Below are 18,919 nucleotides of genomic sequence, written 5' to 3'. Positions count from 1 at the left end.
TCTTAAACACGAAAAACAGTGTCAGTGTCTCTTTCAATTAGAATTACAACTTAAACTTCTACTCTAAAGCAGTTCTCCAGTGTGTTCATGTTTTTAACTGGAACAATAGCGTGAGTCTGGGACACGACTGTGTTTGACAGGACAATGGTAGATGGGCAAGTGTTTGGAAAAAAATGTTTAATTACAATTGAAACCACTAACAATGCAGAAAACACACTCTTAAACGTCACATATGCAAACACGGAATTGATCTGTTCATGATAAACATGAGCTCCTTGTGTCCGCTGACATTCTGGACTTGATAATGATTAGTTCACTGCAAAGAGAACAATCCTGCGCATCAATAAATCTCCACTCAATTATCATCCAATGGTGATGGAGATACTCCAACTGCAACTTACTTCATTCATTCTGCAACGAGCCAGCGATCAATCTCACACCTGCAAATGAAAACGGATGTACACGACCAGACCCACTGGAGAAACTAATGACGGGAGTCTGCCGTTAATAAATAGGGTGTCAAATTATCTGATTGGGTGGATGGTGCGAAGAAGTGACTTCTCTTTGAAAAGGGAAGTGAGACACAAATGAAGGAAGTACAATGTTCAGTTATTTGACAAGTCAGACTCAATGTGGCATAAAAGGTGTTCATTTGCCTGGCATGTTTTGCAAATGCAGTTTTAAATCTTCTGAATTACTGGATTCCTCTAATTGCATAATTTATTGGTCTTCTCATTATCTCTATGTAAAGCATCTAAGGACATTAAGTTAATTTGTCTTTGAGCCTTGCAAAAGAGAACAAATATGCAGGGAATGCTGGTGATTCTCCATCTGTGACCGTATTTATCATTTGGGTGGGTCCCTGACCCTCCACTGCGCTCAGGTGAGCACTGGTTGCAGGAGACGTAAAATAATAAATGGCTTAATTTCAGGGCTGAATCTAGGTCATTCCCTGCCATCTCTCACAGGCCTTTGCCTTTGCGCCAAGGCCAGCTGTGTTCATGGCCATTATCAATCTAAGCATTGATCTCTTCTGCACTATTTAACTGTTCTGTGCGAGGCAGCTTGAAAAATGTCACAAATGACAAATGTGGCTCATAATGAGCATCTTGAATGTGAAGTCAAAGCCACACACAGCGAAAACAACAGGAAGCACCCACAGTTAGGTTTTATTGTTTTCTTCTACGATATTTGTATTTTATTTTAATGCTACATAAATTCCGCGCGACTAAATCACTTTGGAGCAGCAGAGAGTTACTTTATGAAAAACGCTGATTGGCTGATAGCACTACAAACCCAAACAATCCAGAGCTGTGATATCAATCGCAGCAGACCAACAAATATAATTAAATAATTTTATTTGCAAGCAACAATTAAAATTTAGGCAAAATACATGACTATGTACCCCATCTGAAAGCTGTATGGTTCATCATTGTTCAAAATCAGTTACTAGTAGCAGTATTATTTTAGTACGCTATTATTTAGATATAATTACTAAAGTATTATATCTAAGTAAACTAGTATACTAAGTAATCAATATTTTAAAGAGGCTACATGCGATTTTCTGAAATTTAAACTCGCGACTGACACCTGTGGCCAAAAAACGGAACTGCTCTTCCTTTCTGCTCGCTCTCGTACGTGCACACTTCACAAGTCATCCGCTGCAAAGAAGTCAACATTATGTTTACAGAGGTAAGAACAGTCAAATACATATATTGTTTGAGAAACTAAGTTTGTTTGCTGACTAGCGGTGGTGGCAGAGTGATCTGAAACGTTTAACATGAACGCGCTTGACGTCACATCCGCAGACAGCGCGCGAAAAATCCGACCCGACAGAAAATAGGAAAAATAGGATACAGGCTTATAGGTGCACCCGCTGTGAGCTGACAAGGTGTCAGTATGCTCATCAGGAGATGTTTGAGTCATAAATGGTCAAATAAAAAGGCTATTGTTACGTTTATTTTGGGGAAAAAGTTGCATATAGCCTCTTTAAATAAACCTTAATTTTTATATACTTGAATTGTAATTTTAGTTTGAGTATTTGGATACACTTTATTTTAAAGCAACACTAGAGAACTTTTCCTCTTCGGTCGCCCTACAGGTTGGAAGCGGAATTGTCCTTTACAACTGTCGTAAATAATTCAGCCTACCGTCACACACACACACTCACTGTTTATCCAGCACTGGCTTTGGAATGAACAATGTCCACAGACAAGGTAGAGTATGTTGCATGATTTTATGAAAGTATGATGTATTGTGACATCAGAAACGAAGAAAAACAAAATAATGACTATTTTAACGCTTGCCGTAAAGCAAGTCAAATCTGTAGTTTCTTATGTCTCTTTCGAATACTCAATCTACCCGATCTAACGCTACCCGATCTGGCAAACTTGCATAGTGCGGTTATAGCAGATATAGGGCCGCAAAGAGAATGCAGAAGTGCCTTTCACCCTGTTACGACTTGATGAACCACAGAAACAATTTTGGAAAAATGATTTTAAAGGTAAAAAATTATCTTTAGTGTTGCTTTAAGGTGATGTAGTTACATTGTACTTACACATAAGTACTGAGTAATATCGATTAACTACATGCACTTACTATAGAGTTATGGTTAGGGTTAGTTACTTGTAATTATGCAGAATTTACTGTAATTACAATAGTAAGTACATGTAGTAACGTAACTACGTCACCTTAAAATAAAGTGGCACCGAGTATTTTTTGTTGTTTATTTTTATTCGTTTGTTTAGCTTTGATTCAAATCTGTTTCAGTTTTTGTAATTTTAGTACTTGAACGCAAACTTATTTCAGTTAGTTCCCAAGGCAACCTTTCTAATTTTCAAATTTTTCCTCTAATAATTTATTTTAATTGTATCATTTATTTGTTTTGTTTTTTTTCTTCATTTCAGCCTTACATTAATTGATACTTTTTTTTTTGTATTTTTACTTAACTGTAACACTGTTAACAATGGCAGCTAAGTTGATTTCTCCCCTCAAAAAATAAAGCATCACTATACTAGGATAAAATTATAATATTATATTATATTATAAGTAAAATGCTTGGATTTTAGACAGAGTTCATGAGTGAAATTGAAGAACTTTTCCAGCACTTTCCAAGTACAGTCGGTGCTTTTCAAGTGCAGGGAAGGCATTTATAATAAACTAAGGAAAAAATATCAAGCATTTTCATGGACAACACTCAAAATTCAGGCACATTTCAAACCTTGAAAACATAACGCTTAAAATCAAGCGTTTTCCACTCTGCACGAACCATTTAAACAAATGCACCAGGACATCAGTAACATTACCTCCTGTCCAGTAAGGAAGAGCAGTACATCTCCCTCATCTTCCTCGCACATGTGTATCTGGATGACAGTGCGAATGGCCGCTTCCAAGTAGTCTCTCTCCGGCTCGGGTGTGTAAAAGATCTCCACGGGATGCGTCCGGCCGGGAATGGTGAGCAAGGGGCAGTTGTCAAAATAAACCTGGAACTTTCCAGCGTCCAGAGTGGCGCTCATTACGATGACCTGGGGAGGAGAAAATAGACTCAATTGGCTTTTGAAAGGACACCATTTCACACAGCACTTGGTAAAAGAAGCTACTCTTCGCCCGTGTCTACAGCGAGCACATTTTGTTCTCTCTGGGGACATTATGATTCTAATGGAGGAAAAAACACAGAGGCATTTTGAAGTCCACCCGGCACCTTTCCACATCATGACGCGTTATAATTGCTCTTAAAGCATATTAAACTTTAAAGCTGGATGGGGACACTGGGCCGAGGGATCACTTGGAGTCACCTAGACCTTATTTAACAGTCTCTGAACACATGTATAACCTTTGATTTGTTCCTGACAACAAGTAGTCATTACCCATCTGCTTTATGAGAATCGGTCCAGCACATTTCAGCCATAAAACTCGCTGCGCTTCTGCTCTCCTTGGGCTGATGGCTTTCAAATGGGCTGACCCAGCAGCAGTCGCTTTACCTCCACTAAAGCGACTGGCTGTGCATTTCTGAGTGGAATGGCCACGTTTGTCTTCAAACAAACGGCCACACAGCTGTCAGGTGTGTGAACAGCATCATCGGCAACCGTCCGAGGAAGAATATACAGAGACAGACGTTCAAAGAATGATTTGATTTGTTACGAGGACGATTTCTCCTGGCTCAGCTTGATTCTGCTTCAAAACTGAAGCTTTTCTCTCCATGAGACTGAATGCATGTTTTTATAACAGATTATTAAATGAAAATGATCCCATGATTTACACACCCTCAAACCATCCTAGGTGTATATGACTATATTCTTTCTGACGAACATCTGACCATAGAACATTTGAAAAGTAGCTGACACTACTGGAACTTCAGACGGGATGGGTTCTATGGTTAGATGAAACAAAAACATTAGCTTTTTTGGCAGCAAACACTTAAGATGGGTTTGGTGCACACAGGGATAAAAAAGTGCCCCATGTGTAAAATGAAATACTCTGCTGTATCTTTAATGCTGTGGGCCTAATTTTCTGCCAGAGGTCCTGGACAACTTGTTCAGATACATGGCATCATGGATTCGATCAAATACCAACAGATAAAAAATCTAAACCTGACAGCCTGTGCTAGACATCTTATAACGGAGAACAGGATGGAGAGATTCTGTATGGAGGAATGGTCTCTGATCTCTTGTCAGTTGTTCTCCAAACTCATCAGGCATTATAGGAGAAAACTCGGAGCTCTTAACTTGGAAAAAAGAGGTTACAAAAAGTATTTAATAAAAGGGGGCAAACAATTTTTCCCAACGTGTTTTGGAGAAAAACATTTATTTCATAATGTGATTTTCCCCCCACTTTCAATTATTTTACTTCAATGAAAGGTTAGATTTTTGCACATTTTTTAAATAAAATATCAAAAGGATTAAAAATGCAGATTTATTTTTTACAGCCATATTTGATCATATTTACCAAGGGGGCAAACACTTTTTCACACCACTGTATATATGTATATATATATATATATATATATATATATATATATATATATATATATATATATATATATATATATATATATATATATATATATATATATATATATATATATATATCAGATTGTATTCGTCTGAAAGAAGAAAGTCATATACACCTGTGATGGCTTGAGGGCGAGTACATCATAGGGTAATTAAACTTTTTGGGTGAACTATCCCTTTAATATTTACTCAATACTCATTTGTATTTACAACAGTGTAACAAGGGCACCTTGAAGTGTAAAGGATAGTCGATCATTAAGATGGGGATGAATTTCTATTTCATGTCGACTTAATATTCTTCCCTACACGTCCCCCACTTTAAATGGAATTAAAAAACAACCACAAGGTGGTGCAAATACATGATCAGCAGCATCACATACCTTAAGGTCGGACCTCTGACGGACCACTTCTTTGAGGACGCCCATCAGAATATCTGTGGCTAATGTGCGCTCGTGAGCCTCATCGAGAATAATGACACCGTATCGCTCCAGTAAGGGGTCGTTCATAGCCTCACGGAGTAACATACCATCAGTCATATATCTGTAGACAGAAGACATGTTTTTAATCTCTCTTCATTATCTCAGGTGTCACCAAAAAAGACCAAATGTCTTTTTCTTTTTTTCAAAATGTACCCAACTACTATAAACTTCCACTATCTTGAAAAATCGTGTACACATTATTTGATGTCTAAATGTTTGTTTTCTATAACTTACTTCAGTATGGTCTTTGCAGAGCTACAGTCCTCAAATCTGATTGAGTACCCAACCTCCTGCCCCAGCATGACGTCCATTTCATCTGCCACTCTCTGAGCCACACTCATGGCTGCCACCCTACGTGGCTGCGTACAAGCCACGCCACGCTTCGGGCCAGGGAGGGATCTCACCATGTCCACACACCACTGAGGGATCTGAAAAAGAGGACGCGACCAAATCATTAGTATTCTCTACTGGGTTTCTCAGTTCTTTAAAACAAATGAATGAGTACATTTGGTCCCAGTCTCTGATTCCCTCTTGGCAAGGTTGTGAAAAAGGGTAGCGCAGCTTTGGTAGTATCACTAATATGACTAGGCTAAAACAACAATAATTATTATTACTGTTTGTCAAAATATTAAGTTAAAACATTAGCCTAAATCAATAAAAAAATATTACTATTGCACTGTAAAATAAAATCTGAAAGAAAATAGAAATATAATAATTACTATCATAATAATAATAATAATAATAATAATAATCATCAAAATATAATAAAATAATTATTGTAATATAGTTTTATAATAAATATTAGATTTTACAGAACAACAGTAAGATTACAATACTAATATTAATAATCATCCAAATTTCTTTGCTTTCAAACATTAAACCATTGAGTTTGTTTAGGCAGAAAAGTGAAGGGAAACCTTAACTTTTTTAAGACAAAATTTGGGAAGATGCAGGGCTCGACAGTGCGAGTGTTTCACTCACATTTGTGACTAAAAATAGATGTGTGCAAAGTGCAAACTGTAAAATGTATTTAGGGGAAAGAGTGCGACTAAAATGTCTAAGTCCCTTTACCAAATGAAGCACACTTCATTTACACTTTCGGTCTTGTGGACTTATAATGGCTGCCGCGTGCGCGTGTCCGTTAAGTCCATGAGACCGGAGGGTGACCCATTTGTCATTTTCTCTTATTTATCAATATCTTAAATGGTATAACAAATGTCTTAATTGTCACTTTAAAAGGACTTCAATTTGTGAAATGGAAAACAGCAATAGAGCCTAATGCGATTATTAAACTTCAAATATAAACTTCAGCTTCAAAAATAATGGATGAGAAGAATGGCAGAATGCAATTAATGAAAATGCACATTCATTCTCTGACAGCAGAAATGCAGCCGTTACACTGGTGACTCTGTAAACAAATCAGCTGCGCTACTTTGTTTCTCAACAGTATTTAAATGTTTCAAACAGCCATTCAGATTAGAGCCCTGCATTTCAGCCCGAGCCCGACGGGCCCCGGCTTTTTTACGCCCCTAGGGCCGGGCTTCGGGCCAATTTTCACGTCATAGTTCACATGCGGGCCGGGCCTCGGGCCTTTTTTGAGTTATCCTTCTTTTTATATTTTTAGACATTAATAAAAAAAAAAATGAGAAATTGACGTCGACGATAGAAAAACAAACATAGAAAGACATTTAATAACCTCATAACTTTAATAATCTTATAATTATTTACACTGACATATGATTGACATGACAGTCGCACGCACGCACGCGCACACACAAGTGGTTTCCCGTCAGCGCAACCAACGATTCACCTCATGTGCAAATAATGGAGAATATTAAGAGAAAAATCGCGAGTGATAGAAGAGAGGACTGGGTTAAAATCTTCCACTGTGGATGCTATTCTTTTTCTCCACGATGCTCTGTAAGAGACTGTTCTAACTTTTCGTTTGATTGGACTTTATTTTCGTTTAACTGTTGGAAACTTCTGATGTTTTTCGTTTTTCGTTCGATTGGACTTTATTTTCGTTTAACTGTTGGAAACTACTGGAAAAAAGAATGGCCATGTTCTGTGGTGCATTTTTGAGGTAAGATAACCTGCAAGTTTGTTTTTTATTTATTTTATTTAATTTGTTTAGATTGACTATTGCTCATTTCGTTTGCGAGCGCTGTTGCGAGCAGCCTGAGCCTGCCTCAGTATTTCAAAAAAAAAACTACTCACTGTGGTTTAATAAATAAACATTAAACTAACTGTCTGTGTGATATGCTTGAAGTGTTTTACATCTATGGATTTTATTGTAGCTAAGTAAAGTATTAGCGTTGATTTGAGAGGCTAAATTGATCAAACATGTTTTACTCGCTGTTGGCTCGGCTGCTTGGTCGTCTTTTTTTTTTAAATGCTCCCAACATTTGTCTAAATTAGCTTAATAAAGAAAAGAAACATAACTAACAAAACGAACATATTTTAATGGCAGTCTGCCGCTGTGAAAAAAAAAAAAAAAAAAAAAAAAACGGGCTCGGGTCGGACTCGGGCTGATAATTCTGATGAGCTGTCGGACACGGGTCGGGCTAGGGCCTGAGCGTCTCGGGCCAGGGCCGGGCTCGGGCCTAGATTTGAGGCCCGTACAGGGCTCTAATTCAGATGCATGTATAAATCCAAATACTTAATACTTAAAGACTTAATAGATATTTATTTTCAAACTTGTGCACTCTCTTTTTTGCTTTTAAATTTGGAAAATTTATATAGGCCCTAATGAGCGAGTACTTCATGTTTTTGTTTTTTTTATATGAAAAAGTTATTAAACCTGTTAGGACAACAACACTTTTTTGTAACAATTCAATACTGTGATAATACCATATACTATGATAAAAGCTTTAGCAGTTGTTGTGATATATCTAATATATATCATTTTGCCTGTAAAAGTCCCTTGTATCCCTTTATTAAAGTAAAACACATTATTTGATCAATTTTAAATTGCGCTCCTAAAGTTTTTTAATGCACTCCTAAAAAACAAAAGTAAGTGTCAAGCTCTGCGATGGTCGGTGCACGTTGAGTTTTCAAATGAGAGTTATAATTGACCCAAACACAGAGCGCTTGTAGTGGAGCAATATAATTAAAATCAAAGAATTGTGATTTGATAATTGCACTATGCCATATTACATTCTCATCACCTTGCATTGTTAAAATTCATTAAAAAAAAAAAATTTGCTGACCAGTTGGCGCGTAGCACTGCTTTATACAGTATACTCTGTGTAAAAACACAGATTTTTACTCATATGTGGCACTTGGCAAGAGTTCATTTTGGACAGTCTGAGATGCTAGCTCATGCAATTTTTTTTTCCAGATTTACACAATTATAGAATATAAAAGAATGCATAACAGAGTATAAAATCTAGAAATACTTATAAATACAGAAATGTGACTAGCTTGTGAAAAGCTGTAAGGCATAAGGAAAACGTTGTGCTCTCTGACCTGTGTAGTCTTTCCAGAGCCTGTCTCTCCAACGAGCACAAAGCTCTGATGACGGTTGAGGATGTCATTAAATCGTTCTTTGTACTCCCAAACGGGCAACTGCAGCCTTTTCTTGAGGATCTCGTAGTAACGCGGTGTGTGAGGCAGGTTGGTGAAGGGGTTGATCTGCTGATTCATGGCTGTCTGCTTCAGAGGAAGTATCCCAACGGCAGGTACGCTGAGGGGCACGCTTGATCCCTTGCTGTCCCTCTCTCGGTCCCGATCACGGTCTCGGTCTCTGTCGCGGTCACGATCGCGATCCTTCGACCGGTCGTCCCGATCTCTGTCCCGGTCCTTACTGATGGGAAGACAAGCAAAAGCAACACGTAAGCAGAGATTGGGATTTAATGACCTGGTTTTAGTTTTCTGGCAAACCAAAAGTTAAAAGTGCAGAAGGTGATCTGGGAAATGCTAACGTAAGCCTGCTAGCATTGAAAGCATAAGCAGGGCTCGACATTAAGCCTTGTCATGTGCTTGTCCTTTGGACAAGTAAATCTGTCATTCACTTGTCCGAGTAAAAAACTTGCTTGTCCGGAATTTTTGTGCTTGTGCGTGCGTGCTGTAAATATAATTTATTCTTAAGAAATATTCTCATCTGTGTTCAATCAGCTCTGATATATTAAAATCTGCATATTATCACATCTGCACCTTTAAAGAGCATTTCCCCCCCTGATCTTATTGAATGTATGCTTCATCTTTCATTTTAAATTTTTAAATTTGATCAATAAATTAAATTAGAATAGCCTAATAAGATACTATAGGGCTGTTGTTACCCTAGGTAGGGCTGATCAAATTAAAACCTACTGTCGCGAATTCACAACAAACCCCTTCCATTCAGACTGCAGGCGAGATAGCATGTGTTTTCCCCCAATGCCTGTTTGTGCACATTCGATACATACCTAGGAACCTTTTGCATGCACTGGTTTCTCGTAGGAGCGGTCGGAGTGGTAACTACATCCGGTTCACGGAAGCTAATATTTGGTTTGCAAAATCAGCATATCAAGGGCGCAAATGTGGAGAAATTGCCCAAAATGAGTTAAGTTGTGCTAAGATAAAAATACGTACCAGCTTATTGATTGCTTCTATAGCTATGTTATTCATATAGACTTCATGTGACGAATATTTTTTATATACTTTGTAGATTTCTGTTTGTAGCAAATTCGCGACATTCGTCCATAACGGCTGGATTGGGCTATAATGGCTACATATAGGCTAATAATGCTGTATTTAGATGGTTTCAGCCCAAAAAAAAAAAAAAAATTTTTTTTTTCCACAAAAAAATAGCATGTTAGGATATAACACTATAAGAATATATAATGTATGCACTGGAGAAACAAGGAAAGAGTTAAACAGAGTGTAACATGGAATAAAAAACTACTGTCAATGTTAGGGAGTAGGAGAGTGTTTTGTTTCTTGCTGTTGTCAAGATTCATTAATTTGTCAATTAAAGTTTATAAGTTCTAATAACTTTGTGCCATGAATAAAATCTACATACCTGAGATGGGAAAATGTGTTTTATTAATTTTACCATTTTGTAAAAAAAATTACCCTAAATGCCTGTTGTCGCTAATTTGCAACATACCTAAATTTATATCTATTCTATATGGTATAGACAAATTAACAATCTCAACTTAATTTAGCATCAGCTTGGAGCCAGAAACACACATAATATTTTTTTTTATTTAATTGTAAATAAATTCAGGCGTCAAGGGGTTAAATCATTTATACTGAAAATTTACAACTGCATTAAATAATGTTATGAGATTGTTTTAAATATTTTTGAATGTACAAATATGAAACTTTGGAAAGAATGATACTTTTAAACATGAAAGTAAACCGCCAGTAGGAGGCGGCAGGCGACCGTCTAAATGAGCGAGTCATTGAGTCATTCATTCAAATGATTCGTTCAAACAACTGATTCATTCGAGAATGAGACAGATGTTTATGAATTGGAGCCAATTCGTTCAAAACGCTGAATCATTCAGTAATGAAACACGGTTAAGTGTTAATAGCATTCTCTCATTTTAGTGATTCCCTAGTTATTTTTTTGTTATTGACATTTACTCAGGCTACTTGTCCGGTCGGGCAAGTAAAAAACTACAAATTATATATTGACATTTCATTTCACTGGGGCTTTACACATTCTGTGGCCAAGATTTGAAATTTGGTCTTCTGGCTCTATATCATCTCAACCCGATGATATTGGCACATGATTTGTCATTTGCATACATTATGTTAATCGCATTCGCAACTCCGTTCTTTTTCCATGAGCTGCAACATAGGTTTAAATTTAGTGAAGGCAAGCTCTTCTTTGGCGATGGTGTATGCGGTGTTATATTTAGGGATGTCCCGATCAGGTTTTTTTGCCCTCGAGTCCGAGTCCGAGTCATTTGATTTTGAGTATCTGCCGATACCGAGTCCCGATCCGATACTTAATACATAAAAAAAGAATAAAGAAGAGCGAAAAAACAGATCCAAAAAAAAAACTGTTCCTTATTTTTTATTTAATTCACCTTATTTTAACATTCAACAACTCTGTTAACAAACAGCACTTCTGTGAGGTAGCTTGAACAATCAAGTAATACATAAATTCTTCACTTTTGGACTTTAGTGAAACAGTAAATATAAAAAAAGTCTAATATATAAACAAATAGCACCTCAACTTAAAATACCCGGTAGGCATGTGAACAAATAAAAAATAAAAGTGCTACAGTGTTTGCAAAGCCAGTAATGTGCTTTTAGGATCTACACTCCTAACTCTTACGCCGGTTTCACACTGCACTGTTAGCAGAGCGTGCAGCGCGTATTTTTTTTCGCCGCCCATGTTACCAGATTAAACCAGGCTTTAGAGCATTCACACCGCGCGCAGAGGCGGCGCGGCAGTGCGTAGCAGAGCAGAGCAGAGCAGAGCAGGAGTGCCGTGATCGTTTCGGCGCCGAGTCTACTTTTGCTGCGCCGCTTTTGCTGAATTAAAGTGACAATACATTGATCATGGCCAAAATACACCGCAGTTTTATCCAAAAAGTGCATTGATGATATCTATTGTGTTTTAAACAGTCAATCAAATGACCAACAGCAATTTAAAAAGAAAACAAATGTCCAAAAACAAACTTGTTGCCATAACAATAAAATCAAAGATGAAACAAAAGTTATATAAATGAAATTATTAATAAAATAAGCTTCTTGACAAGTCTTTTCTCTTAAATGTATTTGAAAACGAAAAAAAGCAATGCCAACTTATCCATTATGGAGTACTCTGTCTGTAGCCTGACCTACACAACCCGCGGTTCAGCCGCGCGTGACAAACGCTGCCAGTGTGAAAGCAAAACGCACGTGTCCTGCTCCTGCTCACCGCTCCTGCGCTGCTTACTAACGCGTGCAGTGTGAAACCGGCGTAACTCTGTGCCACCGCATAAATATTGATGTGTTAAAAAATAATGAGAATATATATATCCGAGTCCTGATCGGGAGGTAACGTCCGATTCCGATCGAGTCTGAAAACACGTGATCGGGCCCGATTTCCGATCATGTGATCGGATCGGGACATCCCTAGTTATATTTGACGTATAATTAGCTCTGCCAATACAGCGGAATGACCAGCAGCATCCTGCCCATTAAAAGCCTTAATAATCGAACCTGATGAACCTGATTTGTTTGCCACACACCTGTCCCTGCCCCTGGCACTTGGCACTCTATTGCTATCAATATGCTGTATTAATCTTTGTTAATCTCTTTGTTAATATTGTTCGTTCATGTTACTTCACAGTGCATTAACTATGTTAACAAATAAAAAAATGTTAAAAAAAAAACAATAATGCAGGCTATTAGTAGTGTAAATGTTGAAATTAACATTAACAATGGTTAACAAATTAACAACGTGCAGTTTATTAATAGTGCATGTTAACTAATGTAGTTAACTAGAATTTAATAAATGGAACATTATTGTAAAGTGTTACCGATTTGTTATACACCGATTCAGACGTCTCGTGAGTTCAGTGTTGGACAGATCAGTTGTTTTAACCATTCATTAAAGTGAATCGGTTCAAATGAGTCATTAGTTCGCGAATCGGACGTGTCATTAGTAGACGTGTAGCATACAGCACGTGTGATTATCCCGGCAGTTTATTTTTTAGCACAATTCACACTCCGCGGCAATTCAGGGGAAAAAAAATCGCCGAATGCTCCACGTGAAACTTTGGTCTTCCGCCCTTTTTCTATCGTGTCAAACAGGGACGTCACTAGGATTGGAAGACAGGGGGGGCTTAGCCCCCAGGGTATTTGTAACTTGCGTTTATAGAAAATCTTACAGTGGATTTGAGTAAAAAACAGCTATGTACTGTTACTGTACATGTTTAGCTGTATTTGTCTCTTCAACCCCGTTACATCTTCAACCCTGTTACCCTAGTCTCAACCCCGTCACACCTACATTTTTATTAATTATTTTTTTAAGTTTATGAATAAGTAATTTAATGTTTGTTGAACTTAGTCAGAAATGTTCAGAGCAATCATAAGAATACAATTTCTGGTAAGCTACGCTTTTTTATTATTTCAATTCAATTCAATTATTGTATTTTGATTTAATATTGACTCATTTGGATAAATATTAGGTAGGCTACATAAGGTAGGCGTTAATTTTTCTCAAGAAAAAAACAACTCACCTAATGCGTTAAACACACAGAGAGCCCTATCAGCTGGGAGTATTATTTAAGGTTAAAAATAACTCTAATTAAATATAATGCGTTTTTTTTTATAATAACAACTTTATTTAATGATATAATTAAAAATCTAATAAATATGTAATATAGAACACATATTTAGCAAAATACTCTCTATAGCTCTTTTTTCTTGCTAACTACGTGCTGTAGCCTATTATGGTCATAAAATGGCTTTCCTGAGGTAAATGTGACATGTTCTCCAGCTATGTTATTGACCTCTTCACGCTGATAAAAAAAAACACTGATTGATCGATATTTTGTATGAGGAATATACATTTCGGTAAGTTGTAGCCTACTACTGTATCTTTCAACCGTGTTCGTGTTATTTACTATTAGCTAGTATAGAGCTGGTAAGTCCCGCCCCTTCCGCTAACCCCGCTGGACCTCAAAGTTGAAAAATCGTCAATGCAAGTGAATGGGAGAAAATAATTATTTTCTGGTCCCGTTTGAATTTTGCCATGAATGTGAACATATGTTGTCTGTGAATTTTTTATATAATCTTTCGTGTGAAGAATGCTACAATTTAGCGGGTAGAAGTTTGATACGGTTAGACTTTGTGTGAGAGCACTTTGTGGACTACAACTCATCTGCTTTCGACGCGTTTGAAACATCACCACCACTAGCACACGGACACTAGCTCACGGATCCCGCTAAACATGGCTGTGTCTTTGGTGCACTTCACCGCCTTCTTTCAGGGAGAGGACTAAATCGTTGAGGTTGGCGAAAACAACGGGTAAGTCAACTTTATGGGGTGACGTCACATAGGCGACATGTAGTCTTTCTCGTTATGTCTCTTCCACAACTGCTAGCCAAAGAATCATACCATATACTGTCAAACTCGTAACATGAAAGATTATATAAAAAATTCACAGACAACATATGTTCACATTCATGGCACAATTCAAACGGGACCAGAAAATAATTATTTTCTCCCATTCACTTGCATTGACGGTTTTTCAACTTTGAGGTCCAGCGGGGTTTTGCGGAAGGGGCGGGACTTACCAGCTCTATAGATGACCGGTTCACGTGACGTGCGCTAGGGATCTGTCACGTAACATTTACAAACGCCAAAACGGTATTTATTGTTTGAATTTCGTAATAAAATTGACAGAATCTGAGAGTTGAGATTCTTTTATATGATAAAGTAACCTGTTCTGTATAGTCTGTTGGTCTCCGTGTCCTCTTTGCTTCACGATTTTTCTGTGCGTGAGAAAATGGATGTGTGGCGTGAGAGCGTGTGAAAAGTGTCAATTGCGTGTCTCACGGGGAATGCGTGAGAGTTGGCAGCTCTGCGACTCTTTGCACTGTCCAACTTCTGACTTTTCGGCTATTTTTTGTAGCTGGATATATATATCATTTGTTGCGTCTAAATATGAATGAGGATACAGTTATTGATAAATCGAATTGTTATTGTTGTTCTTATTATAATTTAGGGGGGCTTAGGAACATTTTGGGGTAGCTTCAGCCCCCCTAAAATAGGCCTAACGACGTCCCTGGTGTCAAAGGATTTTGATTATATGCGCGAGCGCGAGGGAGAGAGAGCAAGACAGCGCTCGTGTTGTTTGAAGACACGAGAGTGCGCGCGCGCCCTGTCCAGCGCAGCAGTCCTTCTTTTCTACATCACTCACCGATCAAATAATAAGGCTTTGGCGGGCGCCAAAAAAAAATTCAATGCAGGAAAACCCCTGGATTGGTTATGTAACGTTGGTAAGAATGATGGTCCGGCCATCGCGTATCAGCGCACATAAGGTACACACTGTGAAGTAATTTGCAAACGTTTTTTTAGAGAAATGAAAACAGGTCGCACCACAACCATTATTTGCACTCGCACAAATGCTCCCAAATATATTTTTAGGTCGCACAGATTCAGGAGCATATGCGACCAAAATGGTCGCAATTTCGAGCCTTGCGTTATCAAATTTTTTTGGTCATACTGCCCAGCACTACTCTTGAATGAATAACTTTAATAATCATTAGGCTAATCTATCAATTTATACAGTGAAAACTATGTAGTGCTATTTTACATTTGATTCCTTTTTTTTTTTGTAGGTCATTACTCATCTAAACAGTAATGTTATATTACAGATTATTTAAATGACTGTTTATTTAATTAATATTTGTTTTATTATTGTAGGCCCATTTATTTGAGCATTAGCTTGTAACGTTACTTGTTTGTTCTTATTGTATCATTATGTACATAAAACACAAAAATTGCCTGCACACTGGTGCATTTACAGATGTTTTATATTAGTTTTGTGTTTAAACACTGATGTTTCTTTTGCTAAAGAAGTTTATTTTACATTTCAGAATATAAAATAAAGTTAATTATGCTCTTTAATTTGTTTCTATTTTATTTTTTAAAATAACCGATAATTGTATATAGCCTACCAATCCATATTAATGCATTTAATGAGGACAAGGACTAAAATCTCCCCCACAAAAACATTGCGAATGACAATCAAATTAGAAATTAAGAAATGTATTTTACAATCAAGAATAAGATCATCGATTCACTCTGTTCACTTCACTCATCGGTTCAACAAGTTGACGACCAAACAGATTTACTATTCCGACACATATTCGGACAACGCTACTCACATATTACTACGAGCCATCACTTAAAATTAAGAAATAAATATGTTAAAAATGATTTAATAAGAAGATAATTAATAACAAAAAAAATGCCACTACAACTACAAATGATCCGAAGTGAAATAGTAGGCCGCACTATTAACCGTGGGCAACCACAAATCGGGCTTATTAACATAAACCCTAGAATTAACACTCTCACACCCCCACTATTTATTTCCAATTTACTTTTTCTAGTCAGTTTTAGTTTCTTTGCGGACAGTTTCAGAGCTAAGTGAGCTACATTCCGACACCGGCAAAGTCAGGATTACACAACATGTTACACTAGTCTAGAGTTCGTTAAGCGGCCTTCTTCAAAACACATCTTTGTGTATATCTCCACACATGTTTCATGTCTGCTTCTTTACACACCGAGACAGAACTATAAGTAACAAATGAAGAAAGCAGGTGAAACGTAAATGGTGTGTGTTGTACGTCAACCTGCTTGTTGTGCACGCGCGGGCAGACCCATGCAGTAGTGAGCACACGTGCTATCGGCACTAGTCACAAAGACTCGCGCGCAACTGCGCAAACAACCCGCATTCCTGAGTGTTACAATAACCTTTGTGGATATCAGCTGTGCATTTTATGTATATTATTTATTAGCAGCGATGTCAGAGTACTTGCTATTATAAAGCAACACCAGCACAAGTGTGAGCATGCTAGTGCAACCTAGCAGCTCTTTCCCTCCTCAGCGGACAGATAAAACCCTCCTCAAGCTCAACATACCCGTCAGAAGATCTCTTCTTGCTCGACGAATAATCATCGCCTAAATCCAACCGATGCCGTTTTGACATCTTGTAATATAAGGATTAATAAGGTAAAAGAGGAAAGAGTTTGTCGGTTACTCCAACGCAGCCGCTGCTCTCTCTCTTACACACACACATACATACGGCTAAAAGACAAGATGGCGACCGGAAGTACTTACCTCATCATTATTGTTTCAAGTGCACTGAGGATAAACACACCACCCGCCTATGTTTATGCCTTTTATTCATTGCAGTTCTCAGTGTATTTTGGCCAAATATTAAAATAGAAGTATGCTAAATAATGTACGTTGTGGATGATCTTCATGAAGGACCCGGAGGATATTATATCTAGCGCCAAATAAGACGACCGCCCCCTCTCAGAGCTGCAGTTCCTGCTTTCACCGCACGGGGCTCTGCAGAGTTTGTGTCCTTGGATTTTCTTCACTCACCCTAGCTATCTGTAGAACTTTACGTATAAATTACATAATTTACATTAAAAAAAACAGACAATTATTTTATTTTCATACAATATAGGCCTACATGAAAGTACACGTGTTTTGTATTTATTTATTAGAAGTGTCACTATAAAATATCTTTAGCAAACGTGAAAGAAAACTGATTATTTTTGTGAAAAAGAAGTAGGCTACTAAGGAGCGGACTGTCTGAATGTATTGTTTCTTAAAAAATAAAAAAAACGATATACTTGCTGATAATAATACATTAATGAAATAAAAGGCTACTTAAGTGAGCAGTAGGACTACTGTCATGACTGTTTCTTACTTTCAAAAACTTTTAATGTCATTTTAAATCATTGTCTTTTGTCATGCTTTAAATAATTACTTTTATTTTGATATGTTGATGTGTTGACTATGCTGTTACATTTAAAGTTAATATATTTCAAATGTAGTCTACTATATTGCAACTTCATCATACACATATTTAAATACATGACATACAATGTTCAATAGAAATTACATTATATTTTACAAGGACATTTTATTTTATTTTAATTTTTCTCCATTCTGTCACTTGACAGAGTTTGGATTCATTGCCACTGTCGCCTCTGACCTGCTTAGTTGGGGACACTTTATATTCAACAACATTATTGATCTGACTGTACTGACGCTATTGTGTGAGAATTGAACTGAGCTGGACGATTACATCATTTTATTGCAGAACTGCTTTATAGAACAAATTTAATAATTAATGATCTTTACAAAGGAACTGAACCAACACTGATCTGACTTCAGTGAACAACAGTCAAAATGCATAATTGTCCTGTTATCACTGTAAAGCTGCTTGAAAATCTGTACTGTATAAAGCGCTATATAAATAAAGGTGACTTGTATACATTCACTATACAAAAGCACACTTCTTTTTTATAAAGGAAATTTTCAATGTGATGTGATTCTTACAACAAAAATGGAAATTCTGTCATTATTTATTCAAACTAATGTTGTCCCAAACCTGTTTTTTTTTTTTTTTTTTTTTTTTTTTTTGGTTTGTTTGTTTTCTGTGGTACACAGAGGAAGAAGTTTGGTGCAATGTTACCTTTGTGCAGAAGACAGTTACAGATTTGCATGTGTTGAGTATGTCTGATGAAATGTTACCAGATGGAACATAGATGTATAAAAATACATCATATTTATATAATGTTTAGTCAAAAGTTCATTTTATATCCAATATTCGTATATCCCTAAAAACTGCATCGGCGTCCCTTGATAGAATCTTAAATCGAGTCTCTGAATTTAAGGAGCTCTCGTACATCTCCTTTACAGACTATGATAATTTACTGCAATGAATCAGCTAGTGCAGAAGACAATCATTGCCAC

At 37.1% G+C, this 18,919-nt stretch overlaps 1 protein-coding gene across 2 annotated transcripts in view; it reads right to left on the bottom strand.

The window, feature by feature from the left end:
* The window catches only part of dhx15 (DEAH (Asp-Glu-Ala-His) box helicase 15), a 43,352-nt gene extending 25,872 nt beyond the window's left edge, over positions 1-17,480 (bottom strand). Inside the window, exons 1-5 of one of the 2 annotated variants that reach the window (XM_079865437.1) lie at positions 17,267-17,480; positions 8,957-9,293; positions 5,723-5,916; positions 5,390-5,549; positions 3,306-3,524 (exon numbers count right to left, since the gene is read on the bottom strand). In XM_079865437.1, coding sequence (XP_079721563.1) covers positions 3,306-3,524; positions 5,390-5,549; positions 5,723-5,916; positions 8,957-9,293; positions 17,267-17,274 — 918 coding nt within the window. In that variant the 5' untranslated portion in view covers positions 17,275-17,480. Of the gene's footprint in view, positions 1-3,305; positions 3,525-5,389; positions 5,550-5,722; positions 5,917-8,956; positions 9,294-17,067; positions 17,238-17,266 lie in introns of those variants that run through there. The other variant, XM_079865436.1, reaches the window with a different exon arrangement.
* Positions 17,481-18,919: the final 1,439 nt, after the last annotated feature.

The sequence above is a fragment of the Squalius cephalus genome, assembly GCF_949319135.1.
Source record: "Squalius cephalus genome assembly, chromosome: 3".
NCBI lineage: Eukaryota > Metazoa > Chordata > Actinopteri > Cypriniformes > Leuciscidae > Squalius > Squalius cephalus.
This window is presented reverse-complemented; position numbering and strand designations above follow the sequence as displayed.